This window comes from Durio zibethinus, chromosome 18 (genome assembly GCF_047325235.1).
Source record: "Durio zibethinus cultivar Kanyao isolate XHJ-2024 chromosome 18, ASM4732523v1, whole genome shotgun sequence".
NCBI lineage: Eukaryota > Viridiplantae > Streptophyta > Magnoliopsida > Malvales > Malvaceae > Durio > Durio zibethinus.
The window spans coordinates 19,288,809-19,301,074 of record NC_143179.1 but is presented as its reverse complement, the minus strand read 5'-3'; the positions used below and the strand labels follow the sequence as shown (position 1 = coordinate 19,301,074).

General features: G+C 31.0%; 1 protein-coding gene across 2 annotated transcripts; it reads left to right on the top strand.

Annotated features, from left to right (window-relative positions):
- Positions 1 to 1,833: 1,833 nt before the first annotated feature.
- LOC111299846 (acyl-coenzyme A oxidase, peroxisomal-like) lies at positions 1,834 to 6,208 on the top strand. Of its 2 annotated transcripts, none has more exons than XM_022895320.2 (7): positions 1,834 to 2,328; positions 2,664 to 2,725; positions 3,183 to 4,063; positions 4,893 to 5,072; positions 5,154 to 5,320; positions 5,414 to 5,537; positions 5,773 to 6,208. In XM_022895320.2, the coding sequence occupies exons 1-7, from the start codon at positions 1,886 to 1,888 to the stop codon at positions 5,926 to 5,928; spliced, it is 2,013 nt and encodes a 670-aa protein (XP_022751055.2). In that variant the 5' UTR covers positions 1,834 to 1,885; the 3' UTR covers positions 5,929 to 6,208. The 2 variants fall into 2 exon arrangements, with proteins under 2 accessions (XP_022751055.2, XP_022751054.2); XM_022895319.2 differs by having other exon boundaries at positions 2,664 to 2,779.
- Positions 6,209 to 12,266: the final 6,058 nt, after the last annotated feature.

Here is a 12,266-nt window from a genome sequence, read left to right as displayed (position 1 = left end):
TAACAATCAAATTTTATTCATTAATATTTTAAATTTAATAAATATAATTACAATGAAATAAAAGTTTTATATTTTGTAATAAAATAAGGAAAACTTTTTTTTTATTTGGTTGTAAATATTAAGGTGTACAGTCCCTGCTTGAGGTAGAATCAATTTGTCAATGACTTCTTAATGTATTTGATCTCATATTTAATCGAAGTCACACTCGAAACCATATCAACAATTTTTACAAAACCACTTGGATCAAGTAATGGAAGCAATTAAATACCAAAATCACAACTCACTTTCCAAGTATCACAAAGATATGCGAAACAATGGCCTTATATTATGATTACTTTTTTAAGTCACGTTAAGTATACTTTTAAAATTATCATAATGATTTAATTAGCATGATAATAAGATCATTAAGATAATTTTGATCATCAATGATTTTAAATTATTATTTTTGATATAATATTATAAATTATTAGTGATTTTAAAACACGAAATTTAGTATTATATAAAATTTTCATATAATATAAAATATTTAAAATAATCTTTAAAATAAAATATTTAATACTTATTGAATCAATAATTTATAAAATAATTAAACATTATTTTATAGAAAATTATAAATTATAAATTCATTTTGATAAAATAATTTGTAAAAAAATTATTAAATAAATTTATTTTTTTCTAGTCAATAAAAATTTATTCAATTATAATATAAAGCCTTTTTAAAATAATTTATTAAAAAATCAGTTTTTGAAACTTTTTAATAAATAGCTTCTTAGAATAATATTGACTACCTTTTTTTGTTAAGGTAATTTGGTGAAAAAATAATATTCAAAATTACTTCCCAACGATAATAAACATTTTTCGTTTTTTAAGTTGAGAATCAAATCACTCCTAAAGATAATAATCTTATCATTCAAGTGATTTACGATTACTGCTACCTAAAATTTTTAAATTACTATCAAATAAAATAATATAATTATTGAGTACAAATTACTGTAATTTTTAAATAAATTACCTCATACCAAATATATTTTTAAAATAATTGATTGTCTAATTCAACGTCTAACTTAATATGATCTCATAACTCAAATTTATTCTATTAAGACGAAAAAAAAAAAAAATCTCAAATTTAGTAAACTAAAAAAATTTGGAAACTTAAATATAATAAATGTCTCCTTATTTATTACTTATTAATTTTAGATGGGATATAATTTATTTTTTATGTAGTTATTTTAAGTAAATCTAGAGTATGTGCTGTAATTCTCTGGTATTATTTTTAGTCATTTAAAAAGAAAATAACTTACTGAAAATGCACATATTTATTTTATTAGAATTGAATGTGACATCATAAGATATAGATAAAAAAGATAAATTATTAAAGACGTTTTTTATTATGTTTAGGAGATTATCAAGTTTTATTGGAAAAAAAAACAAGAGATTATCAAGTTTTTGTTGTAGGATCTGACTAATATGGATATTGCTTGAAAAAAAAAATTATGTCATTGTAATTTTTTACCTATACATAAAGTATACGTAAAGACATTTTCACATGCATGAGATTAGGAAAACCTTAAACCAAGTTGGCAGAGATAGCGTTTCCTTTCTTCACGCCTTAATTTCATAATTTTTTATTTGTTTTGACTTTCTTGATTGCAACTGTTCGAAGGTCAATCTCATCGCGTCATCACTTTATCCAGTCCCCACATTGGAAAGCGAGACAAGTTAACTACTTTCCTTCGTCCCATCCCCAAACCGCCACGTACTAAGCCGACAAAACGCCATGTCATCATGACATTTCCGTTTATTACACCATCGTCGTTCGCCTTCCCTTCCCCTGCAAGAAGACAGAAAACCACCCATTCCGGCCCCATTTTTTTTTGAAGAAAAAATGAACCCAAATCAGACGGTGGAGGATGAATCACAGCCATCCATCACGGCCATGACCCGCCGTATCCAACGGCTGTCCATTCACCTTACCCCACTTCCACTCTTCCAACCTTCACCTCAGCTCAACATGCTAACATGCGCCAAGGCCAATAAGCTGGAGTTTGACAAAGGCTCTCTCTCAAGCTACATGAGAGGGAAGTATAGGGAAAGTCAAGAGAAAGTTCTTGAATTTTTTAAATCAAGGCCTTATTTGCAAACCCCAATTGAGATTTCAATGAATGAACATAGGGAGCTTTGTATGAGACAACTTATGGCGTTGGTTAGAGAAGCAAAGATTAAGCCTTTTAGATATATTGTTGAAGATCCTGCTAAGTATTTTGCGATTGCTGAGGCTGTTGGGAATATTGATATATCTCTTGGGATAAAACTTGGCGTCCATTGTAGGTAATAATTGTTGCTTTTATTATTATTATTTTTTGGCTCTTTGGGCATTAAAGTTTTAATCTTGGGTGGTTTTTGGAATTTGGGTATTTAAGTTTAAGAAAGTTTGTTGGTTTTTTTGTTAAATTTTAAGTTTTGGCATCTGGGTTTCGGATATAAATGCTTGGAGATTGAGTTTGTGAGATGGGTTTGTTTTGGTTTGAATTGGGTAAAATTTTATTGTAAATGTGGACCATTTGGATACTGCATTTGAGCTGATTCTCGGTGAACTACTATTATTGTTATTATTATTATTATCATTTTAATCCTAAGTTGACTTTGAATGCTTTATTATGCAGTCTTTGGGGAGGTTCTGTGCTGAACTTAGGAACTAAAAAGCACCGGGATAAGTATTTTGATGGTATTGACAATTTGGATTATCTAGGTTGTTTCGCTATGACAGAACTACATCATGGTGAACTCTGTTTTCATTGTGTATTTACGTTTTCTTCTCTTGTCTTTCTTACATGTATATTCTTGTGCTGCCTTCGACATCTTCCTTCTGCTGTTCTGCATTACAACTCATCATGGCATGCAACAGAGTGCCGTTATTCGGAGATGTGAATTAAATCTGTAAATGTTTTATTGAGAAAATTATGTTAGATGCAGAAAGGGGGTTGAAGAACACAATTTACGCGGAAGAAATATTATTTTGATGATGTCAATCAAGTTTTTTGTGGTTACTGTGCTTTTCATGTTAGTGTATCATTATAATGTTGAAAAGAGTACCCATTTCTTTTCTCTAAATATTATCTTTTGTTGTTCATAATCTGCTAAGCATGCATACCAAACTAAACAGTGAATTTTGTGCTTAAAAGGCTCTAATGTCCAGGGTCTCCAAACCATTGCAACATTTGATCGAATTACAGATGAATTTATAATTGACACACCTAATGATGGGGCCATCAAATGGTGGATTGGCAATGCTGCAGTTCATGGCAAGTTTGCAACAGTTTTTGCCAAGCTGATTTTAACAACTCATGACTCTAAAGGAGATTCTGATATGGGAGTCCATGGCTTCATTGTGCCAATAAGGGATTTAAAAACTCACCAAACACTTCCAGGAATTGAAATACATGATTGTGGCCACAAAATTGGCTTGAATGGGGTGGATAACGGAGCACTGAGATTCTGTTCAGTTAGAATTCCGCGAGATAATCTTCTTAATCGATTTGGGGATGTTTCTCGGGATGGAAAATACACAAGTAGTCTCCCTACAATAAACAAACGTTTTGCTGCTATGCTAGGTGAACTTGTAGGTGGGAGGGTTGGCCTTGCATCTTCTTCAGTTGGTTTCCTCAAGATTGCTGTCACTATTGCAGTGCGATACTCCTTACTACGTCAGCAATTTGGTCCTCCCAAACAGCCTGAAGTCAGCATTCTTGATTATCAATCCCACCAGCACAAGCTCATGCCAATGCTGGCTTCAACTTATGCATTTCATTTCGCCACTCGGGATTTGGTGGACAAATATTCAGAGATAAAGAAGACACATGATGAACAACTGGTTGGAGATGTCCATGCACTTTCTGCGGGTCTGAAGTCCTATGTGACATCATATACTGCAAAGTCATTGAGTACCTGCAGGGAAGCCTGTGGAGGCCATGGGTATGCTGCTGTCAACCGGTTAGGTAGCTTGAGGAATGATCATGACATTTTCCAGACATTTGAAGGAGACAACACAGTACTTCTGCAACAGGTTTTAGACAAATCCCCTTACTTCACAACCTTGCTTGAGAATTTACAATGTTTGTTTCGGTATAAAGAATTAGTATTCTGATAAGATATTATTCTTCTATACACTACATGAAAGGAGCAGGAGAGACCCTTTTAGATATCTTTGGTGTTTATTGTCATCTTTACTCTAAGTGTTCAGGCAGCCTGCCTAGCTGGCCACTTGTTCAAATTGTTGTCAGTTGTCAACTACATAGAGCAATTACAAAAAATCAGATTGCTGACCTTGTTCAGGTAGTCTGAAGATATATCTGGAAATAGTGCAGTACCTAAAAATGTGACCATGTCTCCATTTCAGCTGAGGCTAGATTTAGATATGCAAACATCTCTTTTGCCTTCTACATCAATTCATCAAGAATGTTCAAATAGAGTTACCACTTATTTTTTGTAGTGATGCCTCTTCATGTCTTATAGGGATATATAAGCTCTTTTGTTGCTATGATGCACTGCTACATCCTTTAAAATAAGTTATCAAACCTTGATGCTAATCAATTTACATGTACTCTTTGTGGGTCTGATTGGATATTGTTGTCAGTTGGATGTTTATTCAAAGCAATGGGAAAGTTGATAACTTTGTTATTCTTAAGTTTTTTTGGGGGGTTATTTAGTTTGTCAAGAACTGTTTTTTACAGGTAATAACAATCTTCTAGTCAGTAATCAGTTTGGTCAGCAAGGGCCTTTAGATGGTTTTCCTTCATTGGCAGTTAATATGTATTGTAGTCTGGTATTAGTGTTGGTAAACCTCTAATTTGCTTTTCAATACAAGCTACATGAGATTTTTTACCGGGATATAGGTAGCTGGCAATCTATTGAAGCAATACAAGGACAAGTTCCAAGGTGGTCCTCTTTCTGTCACATGGAACTACTTGAAAGAATCTATGAACGCGTACTTGTCTCAGCCAAATCCTGTAACTGCACGTTGGGAGAGCGCAGACCACTTGCGAGACCCTAAATTCCAGTTGGATGCCTTCAGGGTGAGTGTTATCTTGGTTTTGTACTTTAGAGCTTTGTCAATGTAAATTGTAACACAAGATTTATGCAATTTTGGTATTTAGTACCGAACCTCAAGACTGCTTCAAAGTGCAGTGGCGCGGCTTCGAAAGCATTCTAAAACTCATGGCAGCTTTGGTGCTTGGAATAGGTGCCTGAATCACCTTCTCACACTTGCAGAGTCTTTTATTGAGTCTGTTATCCTTGCAAAGTTTATTGAAGCTGTGCAGAAGTACTTCCAAAACTCAGCTACTGAATTTATTCCTTTTCTTTTCCACTTGCCATATTTATTGAGTTTCTAATTGGGCTTGAATTTAACTTCCAGCTGTCCTGATGCAAGTAGTCGAGCTGCTCTAAAACTTGTTTGTGATCTTTATGCCCTTGATCGGATCTGGAATGACATAGGAACTTACCGTAATGTTGATTATGTTGCTCCTAACAAAGCTAAGGTATAGTTTTAATGAAAACTATTTAGAAGATATAGAAAGAGGTGTTTTCCCTTTTTTTGGGTACTCCCTTTTATACTGTGCCCATCCCTGGAGAACAGGGATGACTATAAACATCTCATGCATGATAGTTATGGAACATATGCCGTAGTATTTGTGTATTTTCAAGTTATTCCATTTGCTAGAGATAAAATTTTTATGAGCTTGTTTCATTAACATAACTCTTTCCTTTATGAAGGCAATCCACAAGCTCACAGAATACCTGAGTTTCCAAGTGAGAAACATTGCAGGGGAACTTGTAGATGCATTTGATCTCCCGCCATATGTTACGCGGGCCCCGCTTGCAATGAAGTCAGAAGCATATGCTCAGTACACACAGCTTGTTGGGTTCTAATGACTAGCGAAAGCAAAACTGCAATGTTACTTGTGTAATTGTGAATACCATAAGATGGAACAAGCATGTGAATTTCACGATAGATAGAATTTTTTAATTCTTTTACCAGATTAAATACTGGGTTCAGGTCAATACGGTTGTTGAAACCCAGGTCGATAGCCTGTGTTTGGAAAGAATAATCTGTTGAAGGTTGAAAATAATGTTGTTTAAACTGTAACAATGAACTATGTACATTTTCTTGCCAATAGAAGAATAGCATGTTATTTTTTTGGTGATACAATTAACTAACAGGGAACATGAACAAAATCGACTCACTGATTGTAAGTAACAAGCAATGGTGACATGATGAAACACATCAGGCCATGGTGGGATGATGTTTTTTGAAGTATCTTCATCATATAGCCATAGATATATTCATGGTTCAAACACCCACCAATTTTGAACTGTCCAAAAGCAAGCAGCCGGTGAAAGAAACTGAGGAAAAACTAATATCAACTCCCTTGAAATCAACATTGTGAGACAGATCACAAGGCAGATGATTGGATACTGCATATTTCCAAACTAGACCTTAAAATGCTTATATTTGATGATTATATAGCCTTACAAGATCTATCTGCCCTGCAAGTTAAGGTATGCCACTCGAGCTGCTTCACTTTTTTATCTAACATCCTCGTACATCTTCGAGAGGCCTTAGAAATTTTGTTTAATCTATCAAGAACCCGAGTCAAACTTGTTTGTATGGAGCACAAGTTTGAATACATCATCATTTGTATCACCGGGGCCATTTTTGGGTCATAAAGGTATAATTATTTTTTATTCTATAAGAATAGCTCACAATTAGATCAAAGATATTTTGATCATTTACTTCGAGCTAATTTATATAAATACCCTCACTTCTTCTAAGTAAAAAGGAGGCCAATTCTTCTTCTAACTCTTTTATACTTTTCTTTGAGCCTTTTTCCTCAACTCTCTCATTCTTATCCTTGAACTTAACTCCGAGGTTTTCTTTCGAGTCCGAACTTAACACAAACAAATGACGCGCTAGGTAAGAGTTTTTCTCATTTAGCACAAACAAAAGACATACTAGGTAAGAGTCTTTCTCAGCTAAGCTCAGAATGACACCACAAAAAAGTAAAAGAGCTTGAACCCAACTCAGCCAAAGAGGTCAAGCCCAGTTAGGCCAAAGAGTTCAAACCCAACACGATCAGAGAACTCAAATATGCATATCAATTTCAAAAAAGGCCTCATCTTGACAAAACAGTTTGGCCTAAAAGCTCAGACTCAGCTCGATCAAAAGAGCTCGAATCTACAAAATACTTTCATAAAAGCCTAATTCAACAAAATAGCTCAGCCTAAGAGCTTAGACTCAGCTCAGTCAAAAGAGCTCAAATCTATAAAATGCCTGCATAAAGGCCTAATTTGACAAAATAGCTTGGAATAAGAGCTCAGACTTAGCTCAATCAAAAAAGCTCAAATCGATGAAATGCTTTCATAAAACTTTAATTCGACAAAATAGCTTAACCTAAGAGCTCAAACTCAGCTTGGCCAAAAATATTCGAATCTACAAAATACTTTCATAAAAGTCAATTGATAAAATAGTTAGGCTAAAAAGCTTGGACTCAGCTCAGCCAAAAAAGTTTGAATTTATAAAATGCATTCATAAAAGCTTAATTCAACCACGTCACCTAAAGAATTCATCTCGATAAATTGCCTTCATAAAGGTTTAATTGGGCTATCTCGATCAAAGTAATTAATTCGATTAAAAAAGCTCACATCGATCTTTCGATCAAAGAGCTCATTTTGATAAATTGCCTTCACAAAAGTTTAGCTCAATCACCTCAGCCAAAGAATTCATCTGTCACATTGATCAACAAGCTCATCTAGGTGAATTGCCTTCACAAAGGCTTAGCTTGACTACCTCGATTAAAAAACTCTTCTTAATAAATTACCTTCATAAAAGTTTAGTTGGGCCACATCGGCCAAAATAATAAGTTAGACCAAAAAAGCTCAACTCGGTTAAAAGAGCTCAGCATAATCAAATTTTCTTAATAAATAATCAACTTGATAAAAAACCTTAATGATTAACTTGGTCAAAAGAGATTAACTCGGCCAAAAAAGCTTATGATAGTTTAAAAAGTTCAATTCAACTAAATTTCTTGGATAAAGTATTAATGTCACCAAATTTTCTTCATAAAAAGTTAGTTTAGCTAAAATAGCTTAGCTTAACCAAATTTCATTAATAAAATATTAGCTTAGCTAGTTTGGCCAAAAATATTTAACTTAATCAAAAGAGATTAACTTGGATAAAAGAAATGACCTCGGCCTAACCAAATTTATAGTAGCAATTTTGTCACATTTTTTTAGTAAAAGATTAGCTCAACCAAAGAGCTTAAGTCGACTAAAAACTTTTAGCATAACTTAATTGCTTAGTTCGTTAAAAAAATTCATTATAACAAAAGTTACTTTTAAAAAAACTTACCTTGATAAATTTTTTTTAAAATTTTCTTTCAATAAAGCTCCGCTTAGTAAAATTACCATTGCAAGAGTTCAGATTCTCCAAATTCACCTCAATAAAAATCACTTTGGCATAAATTCACCTTGATAAAAATCACCTTAGCACATATTCATTTCGGTGTAAATCACCTCGATACAAATTCACCTTAGTATAATTCTCTCAACACAAATCAATTTAGAATCTCATTATAAAATCTATCAAGTATCACGTTGATTATTCGTTAACTAACTTAGACAACCTAAATATCTCTAGATCAATTGTCTATTAACCCCGGCCAAAATTAAATAGTTAACAAACAAAGTCAAACAACTATTGAGATTCCAATAGCCATCAATGTCGGATGAATCATAAAATGATATTTTATCACGTCGGTATCTCAAACCACTCATGTCACTAAAATGTTGGACAACAAAATTGACATTCAAAGTCTAAACTCGAATGTATCTTTAAATTTTAACAAATCGACTAAACCCAAAGTAAGCCGGACATCTTGGGTCAATTTTTATTTGAATCTTCAAACTATTTTTTTGGGGATATAATGTTAAAGGCATTTTTGAGTCATAAGGGTATAATTATTTTTTATTCTAGAAGAATAGCTCATAATTGGACTAAGAATATTTTAGTCATTTAGTCTGAGCTAACTTATATAAATACCCACACTCTTAAGTAAAAAAAAAAGTCAATTATTCTTCCAGCTCTTACATACTTTTCTTTAAGCTTTTCTTCTAAACTCTTTCATTTTTATCTCTGAGCTTATCTCCAAACCCTTTCCTCCATTTCAAACTTAGCACACAAGCGGGCTAATTCTTTTTCCAACTCTTTCATACTTTTCTTTGAGTTATTTTTCTCAATTCTCTCATTATTATCTTTGAGCTTATCTTCGAGCTTTTCCCTCCAGTCCAAACTTAGCACAAAAACCATATTTACTCTCTGATTCTCCATTGTTTGTAGTTAGAAAATTTTGAGAAAATAAAAATAATAAGAAAGAAAAAACATAGCTTTGAGGCTTGAAAAATACTATTTTAAAGGCAATTATGATATAGGATAAAATAAAATTTTAAAACTCTCCAACTCAAAATTAATGAAATTGATCATATAAAAAGAACTACTTATAATAAATGAACAGTTATAATTTTCTATTAAAAAATTATGATAATTTGCATGCGAACAGTCATAAATTTTTTATTAATAAATTATGTCAATCTGTATACTTACATTTTTTTATTCAAACAAGCTCATTCAAAACAAAAATAATATTAACTTATTTTATTTCAAAAATTTAATAAGTAAAAAATTAAAAATAAATCTTTTACTAAACAAGTTCAAGTGTCCAACTTCTAAAATTTTTTGACCCATTAGGAAAATTTCTAGTAAGTCATAAGACTTGGCTCACTCTAATACTTAAATCAGTTACTTAATTAACACAAATAATTTATTTTAAACTATATACAAATGATCTTCTATCTAATGTGAGATACACCACATTCTAAACTATCAATATTTGTATCAACTGATTTCTAGTAAGTCATAAGACTTGGCTCATTCCAACACTTATGATCAATTACTTAATTAACACAAATAGTTTATTTTAAACTATATACAAATATCTTTCTATTCAATATGGGATATACCACATTCTAAGCTTTTTAACTTTTGCATCAACTGATTTCCCTTTCTTATGCAGTTCTATTTATTGGTTTGCTCCATTAGATAAGGATTTCAATGATTGAGAATGCTTAAAATTACTCAAAAGTTTAGTCTAAGATATATGTAAGAGTAAAGTTTTAGTCATTAAAAAATTTTTGATTTAAAGGACTTGGTCACACCTGAATGAAATCTACAAGTTGTAGCTTCTACTCTTAATATATATATATCTTTATTTTTCTCTCTTTTTTTCAATTCGCTTTGATATAGTATTAACAGAATGAAGTGCCACCCTCGAATTCGAGAATGCTAAGATCCATTGCACACTTTTGATCATACTTCTTCCTGATAGATTCATTGGCCAGGCCTAAAAGGCGCAAAAAAGTAAAAAAGTAAGAGGATTGAAGGACATTGCTACTTATTAGATAACTTAAAAGCAAATGCTACTAATTCTGAAAGATATTGATTAAAGACGCTTTATAAACTTTTATTGATATTCTGATGCTTTTCTACGTAAATTCCCACAGAGCCATGGATATATGTGTTTCCTTACATGCACTTGTCCTAAAGATCGCTTTGCATAGGGAAAAAATTAAATTAAAAGGGAAAAAAGAAAGTATCATCCATCCAAGGATTCAAATAGCAACTTAATAGCGGAAAAACAACCGTAAAATTATGGTAATGCCACACCTGCCATCGTTATTGGATGAAATACAGTTGAAAAATTTATTTACAGCAAAAATGAAGTGTAACGATCGTAAAATAACGACGTAACAGAGAATAGGGGCTCACGAATCTAATAGTTCAAGAAAAAAATAAAATTTTAACTCTATAGAATAAAGCAATAAGCTTGCAAAAGTAAAAATAAAAGCAAAAGCAAAAAAATAAAATTCAGAATCTCAGATCTTTAGCATCAAAATTAATCTAAAAACGAGCTAGAAAACAAACAAATTATTTCAAGTTTCAACCATTTAATCGGTATTTCGGCATCCAAATTTAAATCATCTTTAAGTTTTCAATCAACATTCAAGATCAAATAAGGTAATAAAAGAAAATTAAATTTTTTTTTTTACAATTTTTTTGTAAAATGATGTCTGTTGTGAGAGTTTGAGAGAGACAAATGAGGTATTCCGTAGGTATTAGGTAAGTGATAGTGATGAAAGGATGCGAGAGAAAATAAAAGATGAAAAAAAAAAAGAAGAAAATTCTGGAAAGCCAAGCTCTGGAAGCACGAAAAAGATGAACAGAAGAGAGCAAGCTATGTTTCTAGATGGTTCTACTAGAATTAAACAAATTGGAGGACATTGGGGCATGTGGGGAGGGATTGGGTGGGGTGGGGAAAGATTGGGTGTTATGGGGCGTTGGGGGGTTGGGGTTAAATTTTTTATTTAATTTTGTAATTAATTTTTAAAATTTTTTTAGATAAAATTTAATTAAAGGTTTTAAAAATTTATAATTAAAAAAATAAGATATTAATAATTTAATATAATATATATGGAGATTTTATATGAAAAATTTTGATAACTTTTTTTTTGTATAAGTTAGATGAAAAATAATTAAAATTAAATATTATATTTTGATTGTGTTATATATTAATTTATAATTTTTTATCTGAATTTTAATTTTTTTTTGTTTTGATATTTATATTGTTGTCAATTCTTTTAATATTAGATTAGTTCTTGTTATTTTTGTGTAATTATTGAAGATTGTATTTATTATATAATTATTGAAAGTTATTTATGATAAAAAAATTTATATCAATTAGTGTATCGAAAGGATTAAGTTATTTAATAAATTTAGCATTTTATGATCGAATACTCTTATTAAGATTAAAAACTAAAAAATAAAAAATATAGGTTTGAAAATTTTTAATTTTTGAAATTTTTTTAGATAAAATCTAATTAGAGGGATTGAAAATTTATAATTAAAAAAATTAAGGGATTAATAATTTAATATGATATATATAGAGATTTTAGATGAAAATTTTTGATAAATTTTTTTGTATAAGTTAGACGAAAATTAATTAAAATTAAATATTATATTTTGATTGTGTTATATATTAATTTATAATTTTATATATGAAATTTAATAATTTTTTTGTTATTTTGATATTTATATTGTTGTCAATTTTTTTGATTAGATTAATTCTTGTTATTTTTTATAATTATTAAAGATTGTA

Excerpts from the sequence above, each read along its gene's own strand:
- LOC111299846 (XM_022895319.2), top strand. The coding sequence starts at position 1,886 with ATGAACCCAAATCAGACGGTGGAGGATGAATCACAGCCATCCATCACG. Across the intron at positions 2,329-2,663 it reads AAACTTGGCGTCCATTGTAG|TCTTTGGGGAGGTTCTGTGC; the intron begins GTAATAATTGTT and ends TTTATTATGCAG. Across the intron at positions 2,780-3,182 it reads TATGACAGAACTACATCATG|GCTCTAATGTCCAGGGTCTC; the intron begins GTGAACTCTGTT and ends TGTGCTTAAAAG.